The 22,856-nt window shown below is 36.3% G+C and overlaps 1 protein-coding gene across 4 annotated transcripts in view; it reads right to left on the bottom strand.

The window, feature by feature from the left end:
* Positions 1 to 22,856, bottom strand: part of LOC146537473 (uncharacterized) — a 223,246-nt gene that overhangs the window by 52,642 nt on the left and 147,748 nt on the right. For all 4 annotated transcript variants that reach the window (XR_014878103.1, XM_085187608.1, XM_085187607.1 and 1 more), the window contains exons 5-7: positions 16,112 to 16,991; positions 15,342 to 15,442; positions 8,712 to 8,891 (exon numbers count right to left, since the gene is read on the bottom strand). Coding sequence is in view for 3 of the 4 variants with exons in the window: in XM_085187608.1 (XP_085043734.1) it covers positions 8,712 to 8,891; positions 15,342 to 15,442; positions 16,112 to 16,991 (1,161 nt within the window). In the remaining variant the exon portion in view is untranslated. The remainder of the gene's footprint in view (positions 1 to 8,711; positions 8,892 to 15,341; positions 15,443 to 16,111; positions 16,992 to 22,856) is intronic.

The raw sequence follows: 22,856 nt of genomic DNA on the forward strand, positions 1-22,856 counted from the left end.
CAAATAATTAAACCATTTAATATATTTAAAATAAATAATTATCTTCTGTATAAACGCCGCGGGGCGTGAAATTTTCGTCTCGGTACATTCTCAGCCTCGGTAGATCAATTACCCTCATAGTAATGTTTTCTAGTCCAATTTCACTCCTAACGAGTTTTTGGCAAGCGGCCAAGTTATACGATACAATAATGTTAAGTCCCTGGTGAATGGAAAATTTATGTGGGTACATCGATATTGTTTTAAGGAATTTAACGTTATTTATAAATTTTAACTATATTCGTATTTTAGATAGAATAAAAATTTATCATTTCCTAGTTCTGTAAACCAGGCTCGCGTTTTTCAGGGATTTTAGTATGATGTATGTATGGAAGTTCTTACTTCATGGTCGTGGACTTATATTAATTGTATAGTACAAATACTTATTATAAAATTTGATATTTTTGGTAAGGACACCGAACCTACTAAATAGGAAGTTGTTGATGAATTATCTTGGTTAGTAGAGTCATTCTTTTTAGAATTTGCCGAATCATTATTAAGATAAAGTAATTTTTGATCCGTATTCGGGCTCTTTAGAGCAGTTTGGAATTTTCTAACAAAAATTTTCTAAAGAAAAACATTGCATTATAATTGGTTGACACAATTTTTTTTGCCAATGACAACTACTTCTTTGTCCATTCTCAAAATATTTTCTTTAAAGCCTTTCCACTTTATATTAGGTACTTTCAATAAGCAATTGTTGTTATAATTATTATTACTATTACAATAATTTAGTCGTCGTTATAGAACCGAACTGAACATATTTATTTACCAGTCATTTCATCTATTTATAACATCAATTATATAGTTTATTATCCTATATAGTATATAGTTCTAGTCTTCTTCTTCTTCCTGGCATTAATCCCGGCTATTACCAGGGTCTGCCTTCCTACTTACCCTACTCCACTTTGCACGATCTTTTGCGTCCTCGGTGGTTAGACCATTGGCTCTCATGTCCTGCATCACGACATCCAACCAGCGCTTCCTTGGGCGTCCGGGAGGTCGCGCTCCAGGAACTAGTATAGCAAGGCACTTGCGTCCGACATAGTTCTTAGGCCGGCGCGTAACGTGGCCAAACCATCTCAAGCGACGCTCTTGGAGCTTATCCGCTACGTCACGGACCCCAAGACTACCTCGAATGAATGTGTTGCGTATGCAGTCAGACCGCGTTACGCCGCACATCCACCTCAGCATCTTCATTTCCGTGACGTGAAGCTCCAGAGTGTGCCGAGATAGTGCTGGCCAACATTCGCTGCCGTATAAAAGAACCGGTCGGACGATGCTCTTGTATATCAGCCCCTTGAGCTTGGGCGGTATTCTGCGGTCGCAGACCACACCAGTGACCTCCCGCCATTTGGCCCAGGCAGCGCTTATCCGGCCATGGACATCGTGGTCGATGCCTCCAGACTCGTGCATAACGGATCCAAGGTACCTGAACTTCTCCGACTTAACGGCTGGCTCAGGACCTATAAGGATGGTGCTCGAGTCCCGGCTCCCGCAGGCCATGTACTCTGTCTTCGACACATTTAGTTTAAGACCGCCGTTCTCAAGCGTACCCTTCCAGAGGTTCACTTTACGCTCCAGCGTCAGTCGGTTCTCGGCAATGAGTGCTATGTCGTCGGCATACATCATCAGCCATGGAGGCTGGTCCTGGATGTGAGCCGAGACAGTATCAAGCACTACATTGAACAAGAACGGACTAAGAGCCGAGCCCTGGTAAAGCCCTGGTGAACCCCCACTGTAATCGGGAGACCCTTCCCGATTACAGTCGCCAACAGCAGTCCTAACCATAGAAGCGGAATCGTGGTACATGCCTCTGATAATCTCAATATAGGCCTCAGGGATCCCTTTGGATCGCAATGCCCACCAGATACACTGACGAGGCACACAGTCAAAGGCCTTCTGCAGATCTAAAAAGGCCACGTGCAGAGCTCTCCTTTTTTCCCCGTATGCCTCCATCAAAGTTCTGAGGGCGAAAATGGCGTCCATGGTGCCCGATCCTGGCTGAAATCCATATTGAGACTCAGAGACAGTACACTCTCGGCGGAGCCTGAGGTCGATCATGCGCTCGAAGAGCTTCATGGTATGACTCATAAGCTTAATGCCCCTATAACTACCACAATCTTGAACACTGCCCCTTCCCTTGTAAATAGGGGTAATAAAGCTAAGCCGCCACTGATGCGGCATCTTACCAGTGTTCAAGATATGGTTAAAAAGGTCAGTAAGCATGAGCACACCAAGAGAGCCCAACGATTTCCACGCTTCGATCGGGATGTCGTCAGGTCCCACCGCTTTTCCGTTCTTCATGCGTCGAAGGCAATTACGTGTTTCGTCAAGGGTTATTGGGGCAATAAGTCCGAGGTTAGGCGGTGGGTCGTGATGAAGACTGCATGGGTGCTGAGTATTCAGCAACTCCTGGAAGTAGCTTCTCCACCTTTCCTTCACAGAGTCATGATTACAGAGCAGCGTGCCCTGGGAATCTTTGACGCAAAGACATTTTGCGATATCTTGCGTCACTTTATCCCGGGAACGTGCCAGTTTGTAAATGAGCTTCTGCCCCTCCACAGTTTCAAGTTTATCATACAATGGTGACAAACTCTCACTGCGGGCTCTGGCTACAGCTCTTTTACTGGCACGTTTAGCTACTGTGTACTCCAGTCTGTCTTCAGGAGAGTTGGATTCCTGCCACTTCTTAAAGGCAGCCTTCTTTTCACGAGTAACCTCCTGCACCTCGTCATTCCACCACCATGTCTCCCTGTCGATGACACGTCCTCCCCTAGAAAGGCCAAGAACTCGCCTGCCCGCCGCAATGATTGCCGACTGAGCCCGATCCCAAGCATCCTGAGCAGTCTCGGTGTTAGTCGAAATATCGTGACTTTTCACCTCTGCCAGGAAGTCGGTCTGCATCGGTCCATTCAGCAACCACCACTTGATCCGAGGCCTACGTTTCTCGGCTACTTTCTTCTTCGGAGTGACGTTAAAGTCCATGACAAGAAGACGATGTTGGGCCGTTAGGCTTTCGCCTGGAATGACCTTACAGTTAGTTACCCTGCCCATATGACACCGTCTGGTCAATAAGTAGTCTATTTGAGTTGAGTGGGACCCGCTCTTATACGTGATAAGGTGCTGAGAATTCTTTTGGAAGAACGTATTCACGACGGCCAGATCAGACGCAATACAGGTTTTCAGAATGTTTTCTCCCTCTGCATTGCGAAGACCGTGCCCAAAACCCCCGTGAACACGTTCATACGGCTCAGCAGCCTTACCGACGTGCCCGTTCAAATCCCCCCCAACTAAGACCACTTCGGTACACGGCACAGCAAGTAGCACCCCTTCATACTGCTCCCAGAATGTCTCCTTTTCGGCCGCGCTACATCCCGCCTGGGGAGCATAGGCACTGATTAAGTTTGTGATGACGCCCTCAATCAGTACCCTCACTCGCATCAAGCGGTCGGAGCGACGGTCAACTTCAAGGAGCCCATTCTGAAGCTCTTCAGAAAGCACTACCGCTACACCGTTTCTACCCGAAGGTGACCCAGTGTATATAAGCCGGTAACCCTGTCCGATGTTACGGGACTTATTGCCCTTCCAGCGTGTTTCCTGGAGGAAGGCACACTGGACCCGACGTCTCATGAGTACATCTGCGGGTTCCCTGCATCGTCCGGTCAGAGAGCCAATATTCCACGTTGCAAAGCGGAGTTTCCTTCTGGGTACTAGCGTCTTTAGCCGTGCCCGTACATGACACGGTAGCCCTTGCCCACTTGTCGCAGGTGTAGGGCGATGTGCCTGCGCGTCGTTTTGCGGCGACGCCCTAGCCGTACCCAGTCTGTTGTTTTGTCGGTCCATATAAGTGGCGGTTGGCGGTTTTTAAATGGAGCGACTGCCGTCTGACCTCCAAAACCCCTTTGTGGGGAAAAACCGAGGAAGGGAGAGGAAAATAGAAGGGGTAGGATAGGTAGAAGGAGGGAGCTAAGGGAAGGAGGGGGGGAGTTAGGACACCATTCTTACGGACTGGATGAGGATGTAAGAGTGGCGGCTCGAGGATCCGGGGTCGCGTACCCATATGCCCACAAACAAATATCGGACAGATATTAGTCAGGACATCCTCTGGATCCAATATATAGTATATAGTTCTAGTCTATCTATCTAAATCTATATGAAAAACCATATCAATACATAAAATCCGCCAATCAAATATTACAGCACAGTCGCCGTTAAAATTGACGATACACGTGCAGCGTTGTCCCCATTAATTCCATTGCAATCAACATTTGTTGAATCATAGTCACCCTAACGAATACACCTAGTGGTCGCTGTATTTGGAACCACCCATCCCCCTACCGTACTGGGAACAAGCGTTTGAGGAGGCATTCAAAAATCCACATCGGTTTCACTATTTCGAAATCTAAATTTAGCTTAGCTAACAATTTAAATTAATGTTTTTTTGTTTCACGCTGTATGGGGAGGGAGAGGGAGGGGGGGGGGGGCTATTTACTCTAGTTCGAACCCTCAACTATCCCACACTTAACACGGATATGTCTAAAAGAAACGGAATGCGGAGAGTCTACTTATTATTTACAAGCTTACCAAGAAGTGTAGATTGAAATAAATTAAATTACAAAATAAATTAATTTTGATTATACAGTTATTTATAAGTACCACATGCAATAACATTTTTTCTAAATACTAAACAAACAATTAAAAATCTAAATAATAAACTGGAAAATACGAGAATGAAATGATATCTCACTAGAATCTTTCTTAGACTAGAAAAAAACAGTATATCAGCTCGATGGAATAAAAATTGACATTTAAAAATCCACGTTAATATATTATTCTATGCGAATATTCATATAAAAACCAGAACCAATTTAGGCATCCATAAAAAGTTATTTACTCAATAAGTCAACAGAAAAATGTGTTCATTTCACCTGTTTACTTTTGCACATGATACATTGAACACTGTTTATATTTACCTCAGAATCAACACGAGCAAACACGCCTTGAAATGGTGGATAATTAAAAACAAAAAAATATGTTTTTTTGTATATGTATGTCATTCAAAAAATCAGCTTCACGCTGTATCCCGCACACAGCAGGGTAGGCAGAGGGAACCTAATGTTAAGACACTCCGTTCTTCACTTTCTGACGAATTCTGGAGGCATTGCGTGTTGAGAGAATTATTTCATTTTCCCGCTTTGGTAGGGAAAATGCGGAATTGGGTTTCGCCAATCAACGTGCAATTAATCGAAAATTTTGGAACCTACTGAAAAGATACCATGTACATGGACAGAAAACGGCGAAATAGAATCGAACTCATACCTAACACGTTTACTGTTAAGTGAGCCTAAAGTTAAAACAAAAGATAAGAAATACAAAATTAATAATTACGCACTTAAATATGAATGAAAAAAAAAAAACGCCAACGTAATTTCCAAATATCAAACGTCAAGTTTAATAGACGCCACCGCCTATCTGAACTGAAAAAACTTCCCGTGTTGTTTTTTGTAATATATCCTTATATTATCTAAATTATAAGATTATCAGTTAAAGGAAAAAGAAAGTTAATATTATGATTAATTTACAACAAAATGGCTTTTGCCCTAAAAAGATACCTTTTTCTGAAACACGTAAATAAAGCGTTAAATTACTATTATTTTTAACTTCCCGCACATAGCAGGGTAGGCAAAAGGAACTTGGGAACCTAGTACAAACAAAGACGAAAAATCTACACTAAAGTAAGTACAAAAAGTAATAAACTATATAAATAAAGAGAGGGTAAAACTATTCCATAAGGCATATGAGTTTTCTTCATTTGAGCCGCATTTACTTAACACATTTAGGTTAACTCTTTAGGCGACAATAACACGTATGTATTTAGTATGAAAGCTAAGTTTGTAAACGTGTTTGTAAGGCTTTTAAGCTTACAATATAATGTTTAATATAGAGAAAGTAACACTTTAAGCTTTTTATTTCACGTTGATCTTTAAGAAAATATACAGCCTCACGCTTTTTCTAGTGCGATGACACTCTACTCTCAACCCCGCTTTGTCATTGGTTGGGATCTACCAGTAAGCACGGACTACACGGACGAGCTACAAAATGTTCTAAGAATCGAATTCCAAAACTTATGAAACTAAATGCCCACTTTTAAACTAGTTTATATATATTTGTGTAAGTACTAATAATTAATGATAGGAAAATACCCATTACAACGACGTTTGTGGGTTCGATTTCTATTCAGGAGAATGAAACTGTTTTGTTGACGTCTTTAAAATTTTAAAATTTACTTTTTTATATTTTACTAAAGATTTTTTTAGCTTTAAAGTCAACTTTGAGCTTTCATTTAACCAATTCTCGATAACACGATACTTGTTATCTAATGTATGTTAAACGCGGAACAACTTAAGAAGAAAGGGTCAAGAATTTTTAGAACACTCAATTTTGAGCCTTATTTTCAAAATAATAAAGTTTTTATTACATTCACATCTTACATTGTTATATAGCATTTAATCGGTCGCATTATAGTCCTTAAGCCTAGGTGATAAAGTTGAGATTACAACGAATAGTTGTATAGTAAGCTGCTCACGTACTTAGAACGTGTCAATTTGAGTGGTCAGTCCTTTGACAATGGTGATAATAAGTGCACTCTTCATAGCTCATTTGATGATGTCGCTTGAAACGTGCCAACATGCCCTTGTTAAGACTTAATTTGAAATAAGGCAGAAAATGGCAGGTGAAAGGGTGGGTGAAGAAAAGAGATGAAATTATTCGAGGGCCGTCGTGACGCAGCGGCAGTGTGTTCAACTTGGGGGAATCATGTTTCTGGCTGGAGTAAACCAGCTCAAAGATGAGAACAATACCTCATTTGAGGCCCAACCCTTACCTCATACAAGATCGATCGGTGTTTTGGTGTGAATTACTGTCTGTAAACAACATATATATTGGGAAATCTAAATTGATTATCGTGCTGAAATATCATCTAATTCTAACAATATCTCATACATACGTTGAAACCGGTTCAATGCCTACTTGGGGTAATAAATTATTATTTATTAACATTTTTGTCTTCGCTCTGGCACCAAGGCAAAAAAAGCCCGGCGTTGTGTTCCGCCATTCAAAACTTAATGCCTCGAAAAATTCGGCGGAAATAGGGGTAAACACTAGGTTCCCTCTGCCTACTACCTGCCATATGCAGTCACGACCCATACATAGATAGGAAGCTAAAAATCTCCTGATTTGAATTCCGTTAAAAATAAACTTTTATATAAACAAATCTGCAGTTAACTTCATGCTTATCTTCCTTATGTGAATGTTTACGGTCTAAAAGACCGTCCGTCAATTTAATGGTGTTCCTTGGGACCTTGTAAACATAGCTGTTGTGGTCGATCGAGCAATAAACTCGCTAACTCCGAGAGTTCCAAACCGTTTTACGACAATCCACTTAAAATGTTTGGCGAATACTCACTTTATATTGCTTTTGTAGGAATTAAATTAGTGTAAGATATCATTTAACAATTTTTAACAATGGTGGATATGAAAGACTTCCACAGACGAGGAATTTAAGTATTTAATTAATTCTTCGCTTTGGTTTCGAGGCAAAACTCGGCGTTGAGTTTCGCCACTCAATCTCTCCAGAATTCGTCGGAAATGGGGAACGGAGTCAATACTAGGTTCCCTTTGCTCACTCTGCTGTATGCGGGATACACAGCAGGGTAGGCAGAGGAAACCTAGTGTTAAAACACCCCGTCCCCGCTTTCTGCCGAATTTTGGAGGCATTGCGTGTTTAGTGGCAGAACTCAACACCGCGCTTTGCCTCTGCATCAGAACGAAGAAATGGAAATATAAATTTAAATAAATATTTCATTTCTCGAGTGGGAATCGAACCTACAACCAGTCGGTTCTACAGTTACTCTGTGCCCCTGCACTACAACTGGCCTCTACACAAATACGGTTAAAAAAACAAGCAAAAATATTGATATTGTAAAAATATTGGGTTCGCCGGTACACTAAGGTACCTATGGAATATGGAAAATCAATCGTATGCAAGCTATCGCCACCCAAAACGGTTTCAGAAATAGCCAACTGAAATAACACGGGCCGTGGCACCTGTCGTGGACCGTTCTAAACTTTTTAAATCCAGTTACGAACAAACTATAATCCTAGTTCTAGTTGGTTTTAGAATTTGCATATATATTTTTACATTTCCCCAAAGTGGTAGTTTAAATGTTGTTGATTTTGTATTGAAATTAGTTTTTAGGTCTAGCAGATTAAAATATTTGAGTATTTAAAGGTCAATATATAAATCAAATCACACACAGCAGGATAGGCAGAGAGAACCTAGTGTTAAGACACTCCGTTTCCCACTTTCCGCCGAATTCTGGAGGCATTTCGTAATTATATTCATTTTGTAATATCTAAAATTATTAAACTCGTCCATTACTGACTGACAGACAACACATATAATAGTACTGGACTTAGGAAGTCAAAACTTAGCATGTATGAAGGTTAGGACTTCTACACTAGAGGAGGAAAAAGAGAGAATTGCTCGAAACTTCTACGGGAGTTCTGTATTTCACATTAAAAAAAAAACACGTTGTTAGTACTAATAAAACATTTTTTTAACCATATGAAAGTTTCGTACAAATAGAAAGAAATTTATAGAAGAAACTCACCTTCAATGCCAGGCCGTTCACAAACAAAGTAGTTATGTTCTCGACAGCTCCTGTCGTTCCACATGAAGGTGGGATGAGCAGGTCTAGGTGGGAGCTCTCGGCGTGCTTCAACACAATCTTGTCCTGACGTCCCGTCGTCATTCGGCTGTCCAGCGTGCTTCCTCCATCCAGGGAACCAATCTAGAAAGGAAAATAAGACGTTAAAGATGTTGCGACAAAACGTGGCATAGAGCCAACACATAATGTGTTAAAAATCGGACGTAAATAGTGAAGGGGACTGTCTTAAGACTTGATTTTCTCTGTCTAGTCTACCACGCAGAAAAAAGCGTATATATGTATAGCCGTTAAGGAATTTTTAAGGTTTCATACCTCAAAAGGGAGAAAATGGAACCCTTATATAGGATTATTTGTTTTCAACTGAGGTATCAACCTGAAATTAATGTAAAATATTTAAATCTACGATAGTATGTAGTACAGAAAAAAGCTTCTAAGTCGTAACATACAAAATATACAAGCATTATAATTAAAAGTCTCAAGAGACATTGAATCTACTATCATCGCGCTCAAAATGGAACACGATTCCACTGCACCACGACGTTCTTTAAGTAGTAATAGAATAGAATAGAATAATATTTAAAGCACAATAACAAATTCTAAACAAAATTAATGTAAATAATAATATAGCTAATATTTTAATTCAATATCTTGGAGCAGAAGGCGTCGGACATTGATTAATGCGAGGAGAGAGCTTCGCAAAATGAAATAAGTAATTAGATGCCTCTCTCTCTCTCTTTACAACGCAATATGCTGCTTAATAAACATTGGATTATTCTAGAACGATTATCTTTTGTTTGAAATGTTATTTTAGTATATTATTTTTCTGACACCTTCTCTCAGTTGGAAATGTGCCTGTAGAATATAATTAGCTATTTGAATTGAACGTAGACGGTTTAATTTGGCAGATAATAGATATTATTTCTGATATTTCAAAGTTAATCTATTATGCTTGAGGCCGTTGAGGTAGAGGCGGTCACGGCTTCGATTCCCACTAGAGACAATAAAATATTTAATATTTTCTTTTCTTTGCTCTGGTGTCCAGGCAAAGGGCGATGAGTTCCACTCTACACGCAAGGCCTGCAAAATTCAGTGGAAATCGGGGAGTGGAGTGTTTTAACACTAGACACCATCTGCTTACATGAGGAATTAAAGTATTACAAAGCTGAAGAGTTTGTGTTCATTTGATTGCCCACATGAAAAATTATTGGTACATAATACCTTTGTGTACTCAAAGGGGACATGGGGACATAGTGTTAAGACACTCCGTCCGTCTATCGTTATCTTTGTGATTTTTTTTCACAAAATTCATGTTGGAATAGATAGAAATAACGTCGTTATTCGATTTTCGAGAGGTAGATTCTACTATCATAAAACTTATAAAACGTAAAAACCTTTAGTTGCGTGGTAATATGGGAAAACACGTATATAGATTGCGGAAAATTTATTTAAATTTCATTTTAACGAATTGTAAATGTTATTCCACTATTTTGCCTATAAAAGAATATGATAAAAAAAATCAGCATTAAGTATTCCATCTCATGTGAGAACTAACAACTTGATAGAACCAACACGAGACGACCAAAATAAATTGTAGGAACTAAAGCAAAACAAAGGGACGGAATGGTATTCGGGTCTCAGTACATTCAACAAGTTTTTGGCCGCTGTAGCGTTACATCGGGTGAAAGATGACGGGAAAATTTTAATAATGGACTGTTTTGGTTGAACTTTGCTAATATTAATTTGGAAATTTTAATCACATATTGCTTATTTTGTGTTAATCGTTTTGTTTTTGTTAATTATTTGTTTACTGGACATAGTAGGGTAGATAGAGGGAACTTAGGAACATAATGTTAAAACACTGCGTTCCCATTAAGGTACTTGACTGTTTCTGACTTTCCAGAGAATTCTGGTACAAGCGGGGCGCTTTGCCAGTAGAGAAAACGAAAATATGAAATACCTATTTAATTTCCTCGAGATGCGTCACAATTTTTTTTCCAATTCGAACCCTACAAGTTCTATTAACGAATTCAATAAAACAAACTTTATAATACATGCTTTATAATACTAATTTAGCATACTTACTATTGCCAAAAACTTTTCCAATATGAATATATTATATTTTGTATAATTTATTTTCATCGATATGATGAAATACGAAATACGAGGTGTATTTTAATAACAGGTTTTCAAGTATTAGGCAATTTTAATGTTTTTTTTTCTAATAAGAGTTGACAAAGAGAATTTGGAGTAGATACTCTAATTTCCACTTTCAGGCCAATATTCAGGATATTTTATATTCAGTGTACTAACTCATCAAAAGTTACTAAGAGAATTATACAGAACAATGAAAGAATTAATATAACAATTTTCGAGTACTAAAATCTCAACTCGAACAAGTCAAGTTTGGAACATGCGGTCGGGAAATTAGTAAAAGGTAAGGTCAGTAAGTTTTTGACCGCAAGAAGGCATTAGGGTTAACGCATGTCGAAAATTTACTTTGGAAGAACATTTTTATTATTATTAAAATAGCTATAATAATAGATTTGGAGAACGGAGAGATTTATCTGCCTAATCTACTTGATACGGGAAAAAGCATAAAGCTGAAAAACAATAATTAAATAAAAATTAAACTCTATAAATTTCGAGATATTACGTGTAGTGGCGGAATTTAACGCCGGAATCGTCAGATATACAGTCAGTTCACTAGATTAGAAATATTATTTACATAAATAATACAAATAATATCTACCAATCTTAACTAACTGCTGAACGCAAACGAGGTTTATTGTAAAAAAGAAAATCAACTAAGTGCTCGAATAATAGCGAGTTAATTTCTTTAGTGGGATATTTAATCGTGAAATCTTATTTTATCTTAGAAATTATTAAAATAATTACATTTTCGCAAACGTTTATTTGCGACCATTTTATTTTAATAAGTATTTGACTTCAAGACGGGAAGGTTACAAGTTCAATTTCCACTCAGAGCAATTAATTATTTTAATTTTACCGTCCAGCTCAAACGGGGAAAATTAAGAGTGGCGTTGAGTTACGCGGCCCAACATGGAATGTTACTATATCATCATCATCATCTAAGCCGCTATAGCCGCGGGTGAGTCTAGGTAGTCTGGCCTTTGCATTTTTTTTCTGATTAAGGAAGGAAAAGAATATTTCTCGAACCACATTACATCTCAACGTTACTATATATGTAAGTGAAGAAAAAAATATACTCCTCTTAACCCATTTTGTAACTTTCCCTACTATTAAATACATATACAGTAAGACTTCAGTAAGTTAAGTAAATTGAACTCGTCTAAGTCAAGTCTACAAAGTGTAGAAGTTCATCAACGGACCGACTTTGTGTGTAGATGTTATGTTGTTGGAAGTTATAAGTTAGTGTTATAAGTTTATAGTATTAAAGTATAAATTAAAAGCAATAACATAGCAGAGTTTTCCTGTATAGAATGGTAGGTGGAGGGAACGTAGTGATAAGACACTCCATTTCCTATTTTCCGTACCCTAGTACCCTGAAGTTGGTGTCAAGATAATGCTATAACACCTTTACTACAATATCTAATTACTAAGCCTGTTTCTTTTTACTTGGCACCGACTTCAAAATTATAAAATCTTTGTCAAATTATTTTTCACTTTTTAGTTAGAAGTTAGAAGTCGGTTTTTCTTTTTGTTAAAAATTAATTTATTCAGTTTTAATTATAAATGCATTAAAAATCTTGTTAAAATATAAAATAAGATTTCATATTATTACGATTGCTCAAGAAAATGTAAGTTACAGCAACCATTTGGCATTTAAGTTCAAAGAGCGTTGTCCAGAAAGCAATCTCATTTAGAATACGTAGTTAACTATCTTGCTTTGAGAATAAAATGGCTTCAAGCTTAAGTAATATCCAGTTACAAATCATAATAGGGGAAGTAAAGGGGGGTTTAGGGGGTAGACACACTTACTTAGCTATCACTTATCTATATATTAATAAGTGGAGTAAAAAGTTTGTACACCTTTATTAGGAAATGATGCGGATTATTTATCCTTTTTTTAGCGTTACATGGTATCCAGGTCACAATAGGGTAAGCAGAGGGAACCTAATGCTAAGGCATTTCGTTCCCAATTCTCCGTCGAACTCTGGAGGCATTGCGTGATGAGTGGCAGAACTGAAAATGCGCTACGACTGGCCTGAAATTTTTGCAGATAAGTATAATTTTTATATATTTCCATATTTTTTTATATAGTAGTATAACATTCAAATTTTTATATCGTTGCAATGAAATCGTTAATAAAAATAATAATATCACTATCATCATGAATGATGATTGTTGACGATATTGATATGATTAATCAATTATATACTATAATAGCAATTTAATATTAACTTCAAGATCCTGATGCAGCAGGAAATTAGAGAAGAAATGCTCTTAGCGAGATTACGGCCGCATAGAATTTTCTAATAGGGTTGGTATTTCCTACTAAAGTTTATTATCATCTAATTTTTGAATAAAATTGTTTACTTTTTAAGCGAAAAATAAATAAATATATAATATCTTTGTTAGTTTCACGCGCGCACTGCAGGCAGGAGGGAACTAGTGTTAAAGACATTTCGTTTTTTTCTCCTCCTTCTTTTCTCGTTCTTTATGCACAGTTGCGAGCAAGACCCTTTCTCTAGTTATCAGATTTAGGAAATGCAAGCAAGATAATCCCCCGAGAGGGAATCGAACCCACAACAATCAAACGCTGTGTCATTTCATTACGATGGTCCCGGAAGTAGAAGATGTAGAAATTAAAAATAAAATAGACTAATCAAAAAATTTAACGCTAGACAATCCTGAATTCCTTTTACAAGGAATGTCTCGAGCTCGCGAAGCGTTGTGGCCTCTAACCTACATATATAATGGCCGCTATATGTTATAGTGTGATTAAGCTTACTATGATAACAATTATATTATTAAAACGAATACTTTAAAGAATAAGAAATACTAATTTTTATTGCGATAGCTATTTTTTTCAGATTCACATTATATTTTACATATAGCAGGGTAGGTTGAGAGTTCCTTATCCTTTCCTTTCTCCTCCTCCTTATTCTTTATGTAATCTTAAACTTTTTGTAATCGCATTAAAAATATTTTATTTCCCTTTATGAATTTCGAACCTATGACCATCGCGTTTACGAAATATATACCTATACACACATACAAAGAACATATAGATTGAACATTGATTATACTCGTACATACATATGAATGCATTTCTGTTAGAGATATGTAAGCAACGTCTCAATATACTAGATCTCAGCAATTTGCATAGCAAATGTTATGCATTTAAAATAACAAACGTACGGTATGCTAATGGTTTTGATGCACTTATTATGCATTTGCATAATCCTTGCCTTTTGTTTAATAAATACGAGTGTTGTCTTAATTATAATTAATTTTGATCACAGTTTTTTAGCCTTTATGATCAAAAATTAAAAGAAAATTAAATTATGGATATAGAATAGAAGGGTAGGCAGAGAGAACCTAGTGTTGAGATACTCCATTCCAGATTAGTCTTAATTAATTATTTTTATGTTTTACTCAAATAACATTATCTGCTCTTGGTTGTATTGTACGTATGTTATTGATATATGACATTGTATAACTACAATTTCCAATATAAAAATTAAACTATATAGAAAATATAAAAAGTCCTGAAACTGGCCACCTACCACCAAAAAGGCCAATCTTTACAAAAAACTAAGTAAATGACTAAGATGAAGAAGACATACATTCTATAAGTCTAAAGTAGTCAACCTAAGTAAATTGTTTACATCTTGCCAAAGTGGGATTAATATTACCGTATCAATTTCAGCTGCCACCTGAGTCAATACACCGTCCATTTACTGAAAGATTTAGATATGCTAGTAGGTAGCATAAACAAACCCTTATCTAAGTAAAGTAATTATTAACCTGATACCAGAAGCTGTCGTGATGCAAAAGCACGTGGTCGTTGGTTCGATTCCCAAACAGGAGAAGGAAATATTTAATATTTTCATTAGCTCGCTCTATGAACGAAAGGTGGCATTCAGTTCTGCCACTCAACACGCAATGCCTCAGGAATTTGGGAAAAAGTGGGGAACGGAATTGTCTTAATGGCAATGAAGAATCTTAACTACTCTGCTACAATGTCAAGGCACTAAAAACCAAGTGAGGAAATAGAAAAAAAATATTCATCTGAGTGGGAATCGACCACACAACCATCGAGTTTATAGTGAGAACTGTCGCGCTGTGACGACTGACTTAACAGCATAATTAAACACTGTAAGACTAACTAAAATACTATTTATTGCTACACACACAACGCAATTAAGCAAATTGATCATACAAACACATACAAACGCCTTGTCTAGACCGGCCGGCGTCTTGGGGTTTCTTACTTTCTTATAGGCTCTTAGTTCTTACTCTGACCTTAAAAATACGACAGACAGCTGAAGACAGCTTATTGTATTTATTATATTAATTACTGCAATAAGTGGAATATAGCGAGAAGCTGAAAAAATACAATAAAAGCACGAGTTTAGAAATACTCACGTGCATATGAAAAGGGCAGTCCATCTGACCAGCGGAACTCGCCTTCGTGGACAGCGTCTGTTGCTCCTATCCAGTAGACATCATCGATCCCAGCACCAGGTCTGTAAGGAATGTGGAATATGATATTTTTCTGGCACTAGGAGAAAATTACTCTCCAACTACAGCTATCAGGTTGACTATTCAATAAATATTTGTATTGAGCTGAAATTGAACCTATAAATTCTGGTTTGAAAGTCCAATCAATATTATAATTCCTCACCAAAACCAATTAAGTTAATAGAATATTGAATTTTTATTTTCACATACCAAACGAATAGTCTAAAATATCAATACAATACGTTTCGAGCGCATGCCAAAACATTGTTTAACTTAGAACAAAAGTTTGATATTTGGTGATGTGAATGAATGTTTCACTTTATTTGCGCGCAACAATTGAATGGAAACAATGTGATTTTTGATACAAAGCCTCAATATCTTGGATTTGCATGTATAATATATTTTAAGTCTAAATAAATTCCGACAAAAGTTGGCTTATTTTAATATAACTGTGTTAAAAGCTTTACCGTTGGATAATATTGACGTTCAAAAGTCATTTATATTTATGATATGTATTTCTATGCATACATTTATATACAAATATGTATTTCTATCCATTTTTTAGTGGAGAAATAATGTATAGGGGCAGATTCGATTTTTTATAATAGGTCGTCATTAATATCTAATATAATTAGTTATATTTTAGGATTTAAATATGAATAGCCATCACTCACGCATGAATTAATAACTGGTCCATGATTTGCTGCTGTCGTTCATTTAACACGCTGGCAAGGTGACCGCCTATTCTAGTGCACTCCAGTTCCGCTGGTCTCCACGCTTTTTTGGTGTCTCTCATAGCTGTTATACAAAAGTCTTCTGACACAACCCATCCATACTCACAATGTCCAATAACTTCCTCAATAGGTTTATCCATCCACCACACTTTTAGCCACATGGCAGATGAGTTCTTCTTTGCAAGTATACTTATGTTTAGCCTAACGGAATTTCTTTCCGAAATAATTTGAACACTTCGTAGAGGGTCCCCAGGTTGTGAACAGTGTTTCCACCTTGATTCTCCGTCTATTAAATTTAGTTCCATACCTTTACAAAATGTATGAACCTCTTCCCGTATAATATTAGAATTTTCAGAGTCTTTTCTCCCGATTGGTCCAGTCCCCATTTGTAGCCTTAAAGCGACTCGATTGCCATACGGCAAGTGAATTTTGTATGAGCAGAATAATTTTGTCGTTGGTCCGACTTCGAACGAGCCGTTCCTTTCCGTCAGAAGAACATCATGACAATGGTCTACTAGACGGTATGTCGCGGCGAACGTGGGTCGACCGTGTATTTCTAGTTCTGGCCTGCTTGACGAGGACAGATACAGATGTCTTCTGTTTGATGCTGGTATTTGCTCCAGCTTACCACAAAGAATTGGTGAGTTCAGTGCGTATTTGACGAACCCACTAGAGCAGGGCACGTTTAACTTATGGAGATCAACAAGATAAGCATTTTTTGGTGAAGGTAATGGGAAAAGCAGTCGGCAGCCACGTGTCCTAGGTAAGTACCCTGAGTGGACGCGACCCGTACGCGTTGCACGTAAATGTATTGCACAATCTGAAACAAAAACAAGAAAGTAAATAAAATAGTACTAAATACCTGTTATATAATAATAAAAAAAATCAGAAGTAACTCAATTAACTCTTAATTTTTTTAGTGATACTGTTGTACATGAAAAATAATGCAATCCTTTGCATAAGAATATACTCAAGATTATTTTGTTTACAAATGAAGAACTTTAACCATAACATATTTGTCAACAAAAAAAAAGTTAAATGCCATTATGCTATCTATTAAATAAACAATGCCGGAAGTTTTTCATAAGAAGAAACAATTCCATTATACTTCATATCGTCTACAGTCTACACAGATTATTTCGCAAGTAAATTTAGTGGTAGTTTAGCGCAGGCCGCCTCTATTGCACCTTTGTCAAAGACTTCTCAAAGCACAAAGCTCTGTGTCTTTATGCGAGACCACAACTTTAATGACATTCTTTAAATGCCAGAACGTCTGCAATGTGAATTTGTATTCGGTCGGCTGTTGCTGGTTTCTTATCCTATATCTTATAAAACAAAGTCGCTTTTCGTGTCTGTCTGTTGTTTCTAACTCTTCTTCTTCTAAACCACCCAACGGATTTTGATGCGGTCTTCACCATTAAGTCGGGTGTTTTTCGTAGAAGGTTTATATATAGTTTATTATTTGTACATTCTTATGTAAATTAACATAAATACGATAAATGTGTATAAAGTCCTACCCGCTGAGACACTTTGGCGCATGCGCTGCTTTAATGGTAAATACTACATGAAAAAAATGTACTGGAGTATTGTTCCTCTTAATAAGATCTACAAAAAAGTCCGCGATGGCATATTCGTATCTTTTAAGAATAACGTGTAGTGATCATATTTCTGTCTAAAAATAGTAATTTCAATATATTTTTTATTGTGAGGGATATTTTTCCATAATGGTATTAATCCTTATCCTTTAAAATACTTTATTAAATTTCTACGTTAAACGAAGATAAAATTTGCTTTTTAAACTATTTCGAAATTGCGAATAGATTTAGAGAAAAACGCATTTAATTATTGACACATCACGCCGTTCACACATCTATTGCATCGAGTCAAGTTTCACTTATCCCTTACTCTCAGCATATAAATAAGTATATTAGTTACGTTGGCCATTTAATGTAGATCAAAACTGTCTTTTCTGTTTTTCATTTTAATAAGTACTTTAGAAGTTGTTACAATATCAAAAAATCCTTGCTGCGAAACGCGCCTCGCGACGTTATGCTTATACAAGCGAGTCCGCCGCGCCCGCCTGCCTTACACGCATCGGTGGGTCAGTGGTAGAATGCTCGCCTGCCACGCGGGCAGCCCGGATTCAATTCCCGGTCGATGCATTCTATTTAATTTTCGTTACAGGCAGCCACGTAGTGCTTGCTTTTCATCAGGGACAGAATACCCTCTTCAGCATTAACCACAAGCTCGAAAAAAAAACCCGCCTGCCTTTATAGCAACGAAGATTTAGATGCGTTTGCACTAATTATATTGGATATAATTATTAATATATTGGATAATTCGAGTTGAATGTATTATTTAATGTCATTTAACTATCTAAAAATAGTAATTTAAATATATTTTAATAAGTACTTGAAAAGATTAGTAGCACAGATTTAAAATCACGGTACCTACTAAAAAATCCTTGCTGTGTAAAACAATTGGAAAATCCTTATTGAAACTACGAAAATGCGGGTTGCATTAGGGTTTAATTAATTTTCACATTATCTTAAGTGCTTTGCAAACATACATTATATGAATAATCCAGTAGTAAAAGCGGGCGAAGCCGCAATAGGGTCGCTAGTTAATATATAAGAAGAAAAAATTTCAAGTAATAAATTGTCATATTGGAAGCTTAAAAAAGAAACGAAATTGCTTTGATTTAATGGTGAATTTTAAAATATTTGTAATAACCTTCCAGAATTTAGCAGAGAATGAGGAATGGAAATGTCTCGATGGGAACGGAGTATCTCAAAATTAGGTTGAAAAATATAGTGACATAATACTGTATATAAATTGCTATTAAAACTATATGCATTCTCCCCATAAGGATTTGAACCCATAATCAACCCTTCTATCCAGACAAATCACATCTACTTTAAAACATGTACAGGCGTATACTGTTCAATAAACTCGACAAACTCACGTAAGGGATTTCCCAAAAGGGTCTTTTGTTTCTTTACTTTGCCTTTAACTATTCCCTGAGCTGCCGTAAGTTTTTAAAATCACGTTGTAACATAAAGACATTCATATAGACTTAACACAGAGTTAAATTACATAATAAGACTGTTAAAGTGCGAAGTGGGGAAAAAGCTGTACAAAGGGTTAAAAAATAAAAATGTTTAAAAAAAATATTATCTTTGTTTATATCTATTATAAAAGTTATTTTTGACTTTTACTCAAGCAGTACAGCTTTACGTAAACAGCAGGGTAAGTAGAGGGAACACTTCGTTCCTCCGTTTCCATTAAGACACTTCCGTTCTCCACTTTCCGGCGGACTCAACGCCGCGCTTTGCCTCGTTACCAGATCTTTTCAGATCGTTTTTTATGGACCACTGTTTTGGGTATGCTTATACATGGTATATACTATACTATACTTCCGTAATAAATAAATATTTCCAATATTTATATGGAAAATAAAATATTTCTAATATTTCAACTTCGCCAAAAACGGCAACAAATATTGCAATTCAATATAAGACGGTTGTGGAATGTTGCGTGAATTCAATCGTAAAACATTTACCCCAAGTTATGCCATAAATTTCGACAGAAATGCCAGGAAATGTAGCAAAAAAAAAATTAAATGAAATATTACTAACGCACTAATATTTTTTTGTTATCCATGTAAAGCTTAGTATTGTTTAGAGCGAAGCGTAACTCAACGCTGAGTTTTTCTTCAATACGAGGAAATGAAAATATCAAATATTTCATTTCCCAGCCCTGTCGATTCCCTAATCGAACCCATAACCGTTGCTCTAACTATTGACTCTAAATCTATTAAATTACAATTAAACTTACTTTACTTCCTTGTTGGGTAACGTTGGGTAAAATGGAAATACCTACATGTCTATTCTACAGCAATCCCTATGAAATACCAAGCCGGATATTGAATTTTGATCCCCTACAGGGTACAGGCTTGCGTTAATTGTAGGAAACATCGTAAGAGATAGAGATCGTCCACCGTAAATATATTAATTTTAACCTTTACCAGGTTAAATATGAAAACACAGAAGTAATTTGTATAGATTAAATTCATAAAGTTTTTTTTTAATTCCTATGAGCTACGCTGTTTAAGCTTTTTTTAAAGTTTTACGCTGTATACCGAATATAGCAAGGTAAGCAGAGGTAAGAGAGGCCCATGGGTAAGACACTCCGTTCCCAACTTTCCGCTATTTTTTTAAGGATATTGGATATAAACTGGTGGAATTTAACTCCGCGCTTTATTTTGTTACTAAAACGCGGAAATGAAAATAAATTATTCCCCTGAGCGGGAGTCGAGCCTACAACCGATGCGTTGACAATCAGACAGTGCGTCGCTGCGCTACAACGGTCTTTACATTTATTTTATCGCCGAAGTAAAATAGTGAGAATAAAAATAAAAACTATTTACTACATAAATATTAACATACGTATATATATAGAGAGTAATTAAAGTTACTAGTTTCATTTTCATCATCATAAAACCTAGAGTTGTAAAGTTTTATGCCAAATATCCATTAGCTTAAAAAAATGTTATTACATTCATATTATGATACAAATCTTAGATTTATATACAAGTACATACCAGACACTAAAACGAAAAAAATTCTTATATATAAAAAAAATATTAGACTATTTTTTTATATATAAGAAAATGAAAATATGTCAGAAAAAACTTTTTCGACTATAATAGTCGCATGCGACCAGGCCGTTATCTGTTCCACGATTGCCGATGAACTTTATATAATGAATCAATATGCTAGGAGAGGCCTATGTCCTACAGTGGACTAATACACCTCAATAGCTTATACGTCTTGGGGTCCGTGACGTAGCGGATAAGCTCCAAGAGCGTCGCTTGAGATGGTTTGGCCACGTTACGCGCTGGCCTAAGAACTATGTCGGACGCAAGTGCCTTGCTATACCAGTTCCTGGGGTGCGACCTCCCGGACGCCCAAGGAAGCGCTGGTTGGATGTCGTGATGCAGGACATGAGAGCCAATGGTCTAACCACCGAGGACGCAAAAGATCGTGCAAAGTGGAGTAGGTTAAGTAGGAAGGCAGACCCTGGTAATAGCCGGGATTAATGCCAGGAAGAAGAAGAAGCTTATACATGGAAGATATATAAGAAAAAATGTTATTGGGAGTGTTTATTAATGTAATAGAACGATGATTTTTCAATTTTTTATTTGTTTGTCTGTGAGTTTATTCACGTTTATCTCAGAAATGGCTTAACCAATTTAAATGCAGTTTTAACTATTATGGCAATTCTCTTAACATTCAATGTTTGTTTTATTTCAATCTCTTGTGACAATATTTCTACAAAATAAGTGTTTTATTGATTTGGCTAAAACTTTAGCTATGAATGTATAGATTATCTTTAAAATGATAATGTTATTAAATTATGAAAGTAATTGAGATGAGAAAATAAATTATTGGGTTATACAAGCGGGCGAAGCCACGTGATGGCCACTAGTGATGAATATAATCATTACCAGATTTGTAATGGAATTTAAAATCATCTCGTTTCACAAGCACTGCACCACGGAAAATACTATAAACATTAAAACAATAGATGTTGTATGGAAAAAATATATTAAATATAGTTAACTGATTGCAAAACACCAATCAAAAGTAAGTGGTATTTGATGCAAAAAAAATCTAAGTAAATAAAAAGCATTTGGACTACAATACTAGTCTTTTATTGCCTTTTTAAAAATTTCTAGCTACGAAAACATAACAATAGTAGCGTAGGAGTATATTGCCCCGTTGAGTCTCTATTGCAAACGTCGGAGATGCGTGAAGCTCGAAAAAAGAATTTAAATAACATATATATAAAGTATCGTTATACGTTACAATTGTACTTAAAGAGTCTATTTATTTTTCAAAAGAAATTACATTTCACTTTATAGTTATATAAAATATTCAATTAACACATAATAAAGATAATAAAATATGAGTTTTATACAAATTACACACAAAAAATTCCGTTCTATAATAACACTGTCTACACATACATATGGAAATGAATAGTGGGTATCTTGAAATAATGTAGTAATATTAGTTTGGACCATAATCGCTATGATAAAGTTAAGCTTACCCACATTCAAAAAAGTACAGGGCCGGATTCTATTGTTTTTCAAAAATATTCCTTAAAAGGTTTTAAAATTATAAAAAAAAATAGATATTTTTATATCTCGAGGAAATTTAATTTCAATGGTCTTTATTGGCCATCGTAGAGTAGCGAAGTAATGTTTATGTATTCGATTCTCACTCGGAGAAATAAATTATGTTAATTTTTCCTCGTTCTGTAAAGATAACGGAGTGTCTCAACACTAGGTTCACTATGCTTACTCTACTATGTGCAGGATACATCGCGACGCGATATAAAATGAATCATATTTTCTTTATCTTTTTATTGTATTTAATACAATGACAATACGTTATTTCATGTCCTTTACCCAACTTGACAGATAAGAACGTCCGGGATTGGTTTGCTACGTGGACGCTAAGCGTTCATCTGTCAACGTCACAATATAAATAGCCTTAAATAAAAATAAATAAATCCTATTTTAGGGCTTTTTAAAAGATATAAAAGATTTTTTAAAAGTGATGTCTGATTTTATTTAAGAATTCTATTGAGTTATTTTGACGTTTCTTTTTGTCTTATT

Source organism: Heliconius melpomene, chromosome 7 (genome assembly GCF_056956725.1).
Source record: "Heliconius melpomene rosina isolate 202511_hmr_F chromosome 7, ASM5695672v1, whole genome shotgun sequence".
NCBI lineage: Eukaryota > Metazoa > Arthropoda > Insecta > Lepidoptera > Nymphalidae > Heliconius > Heliconius melpomene.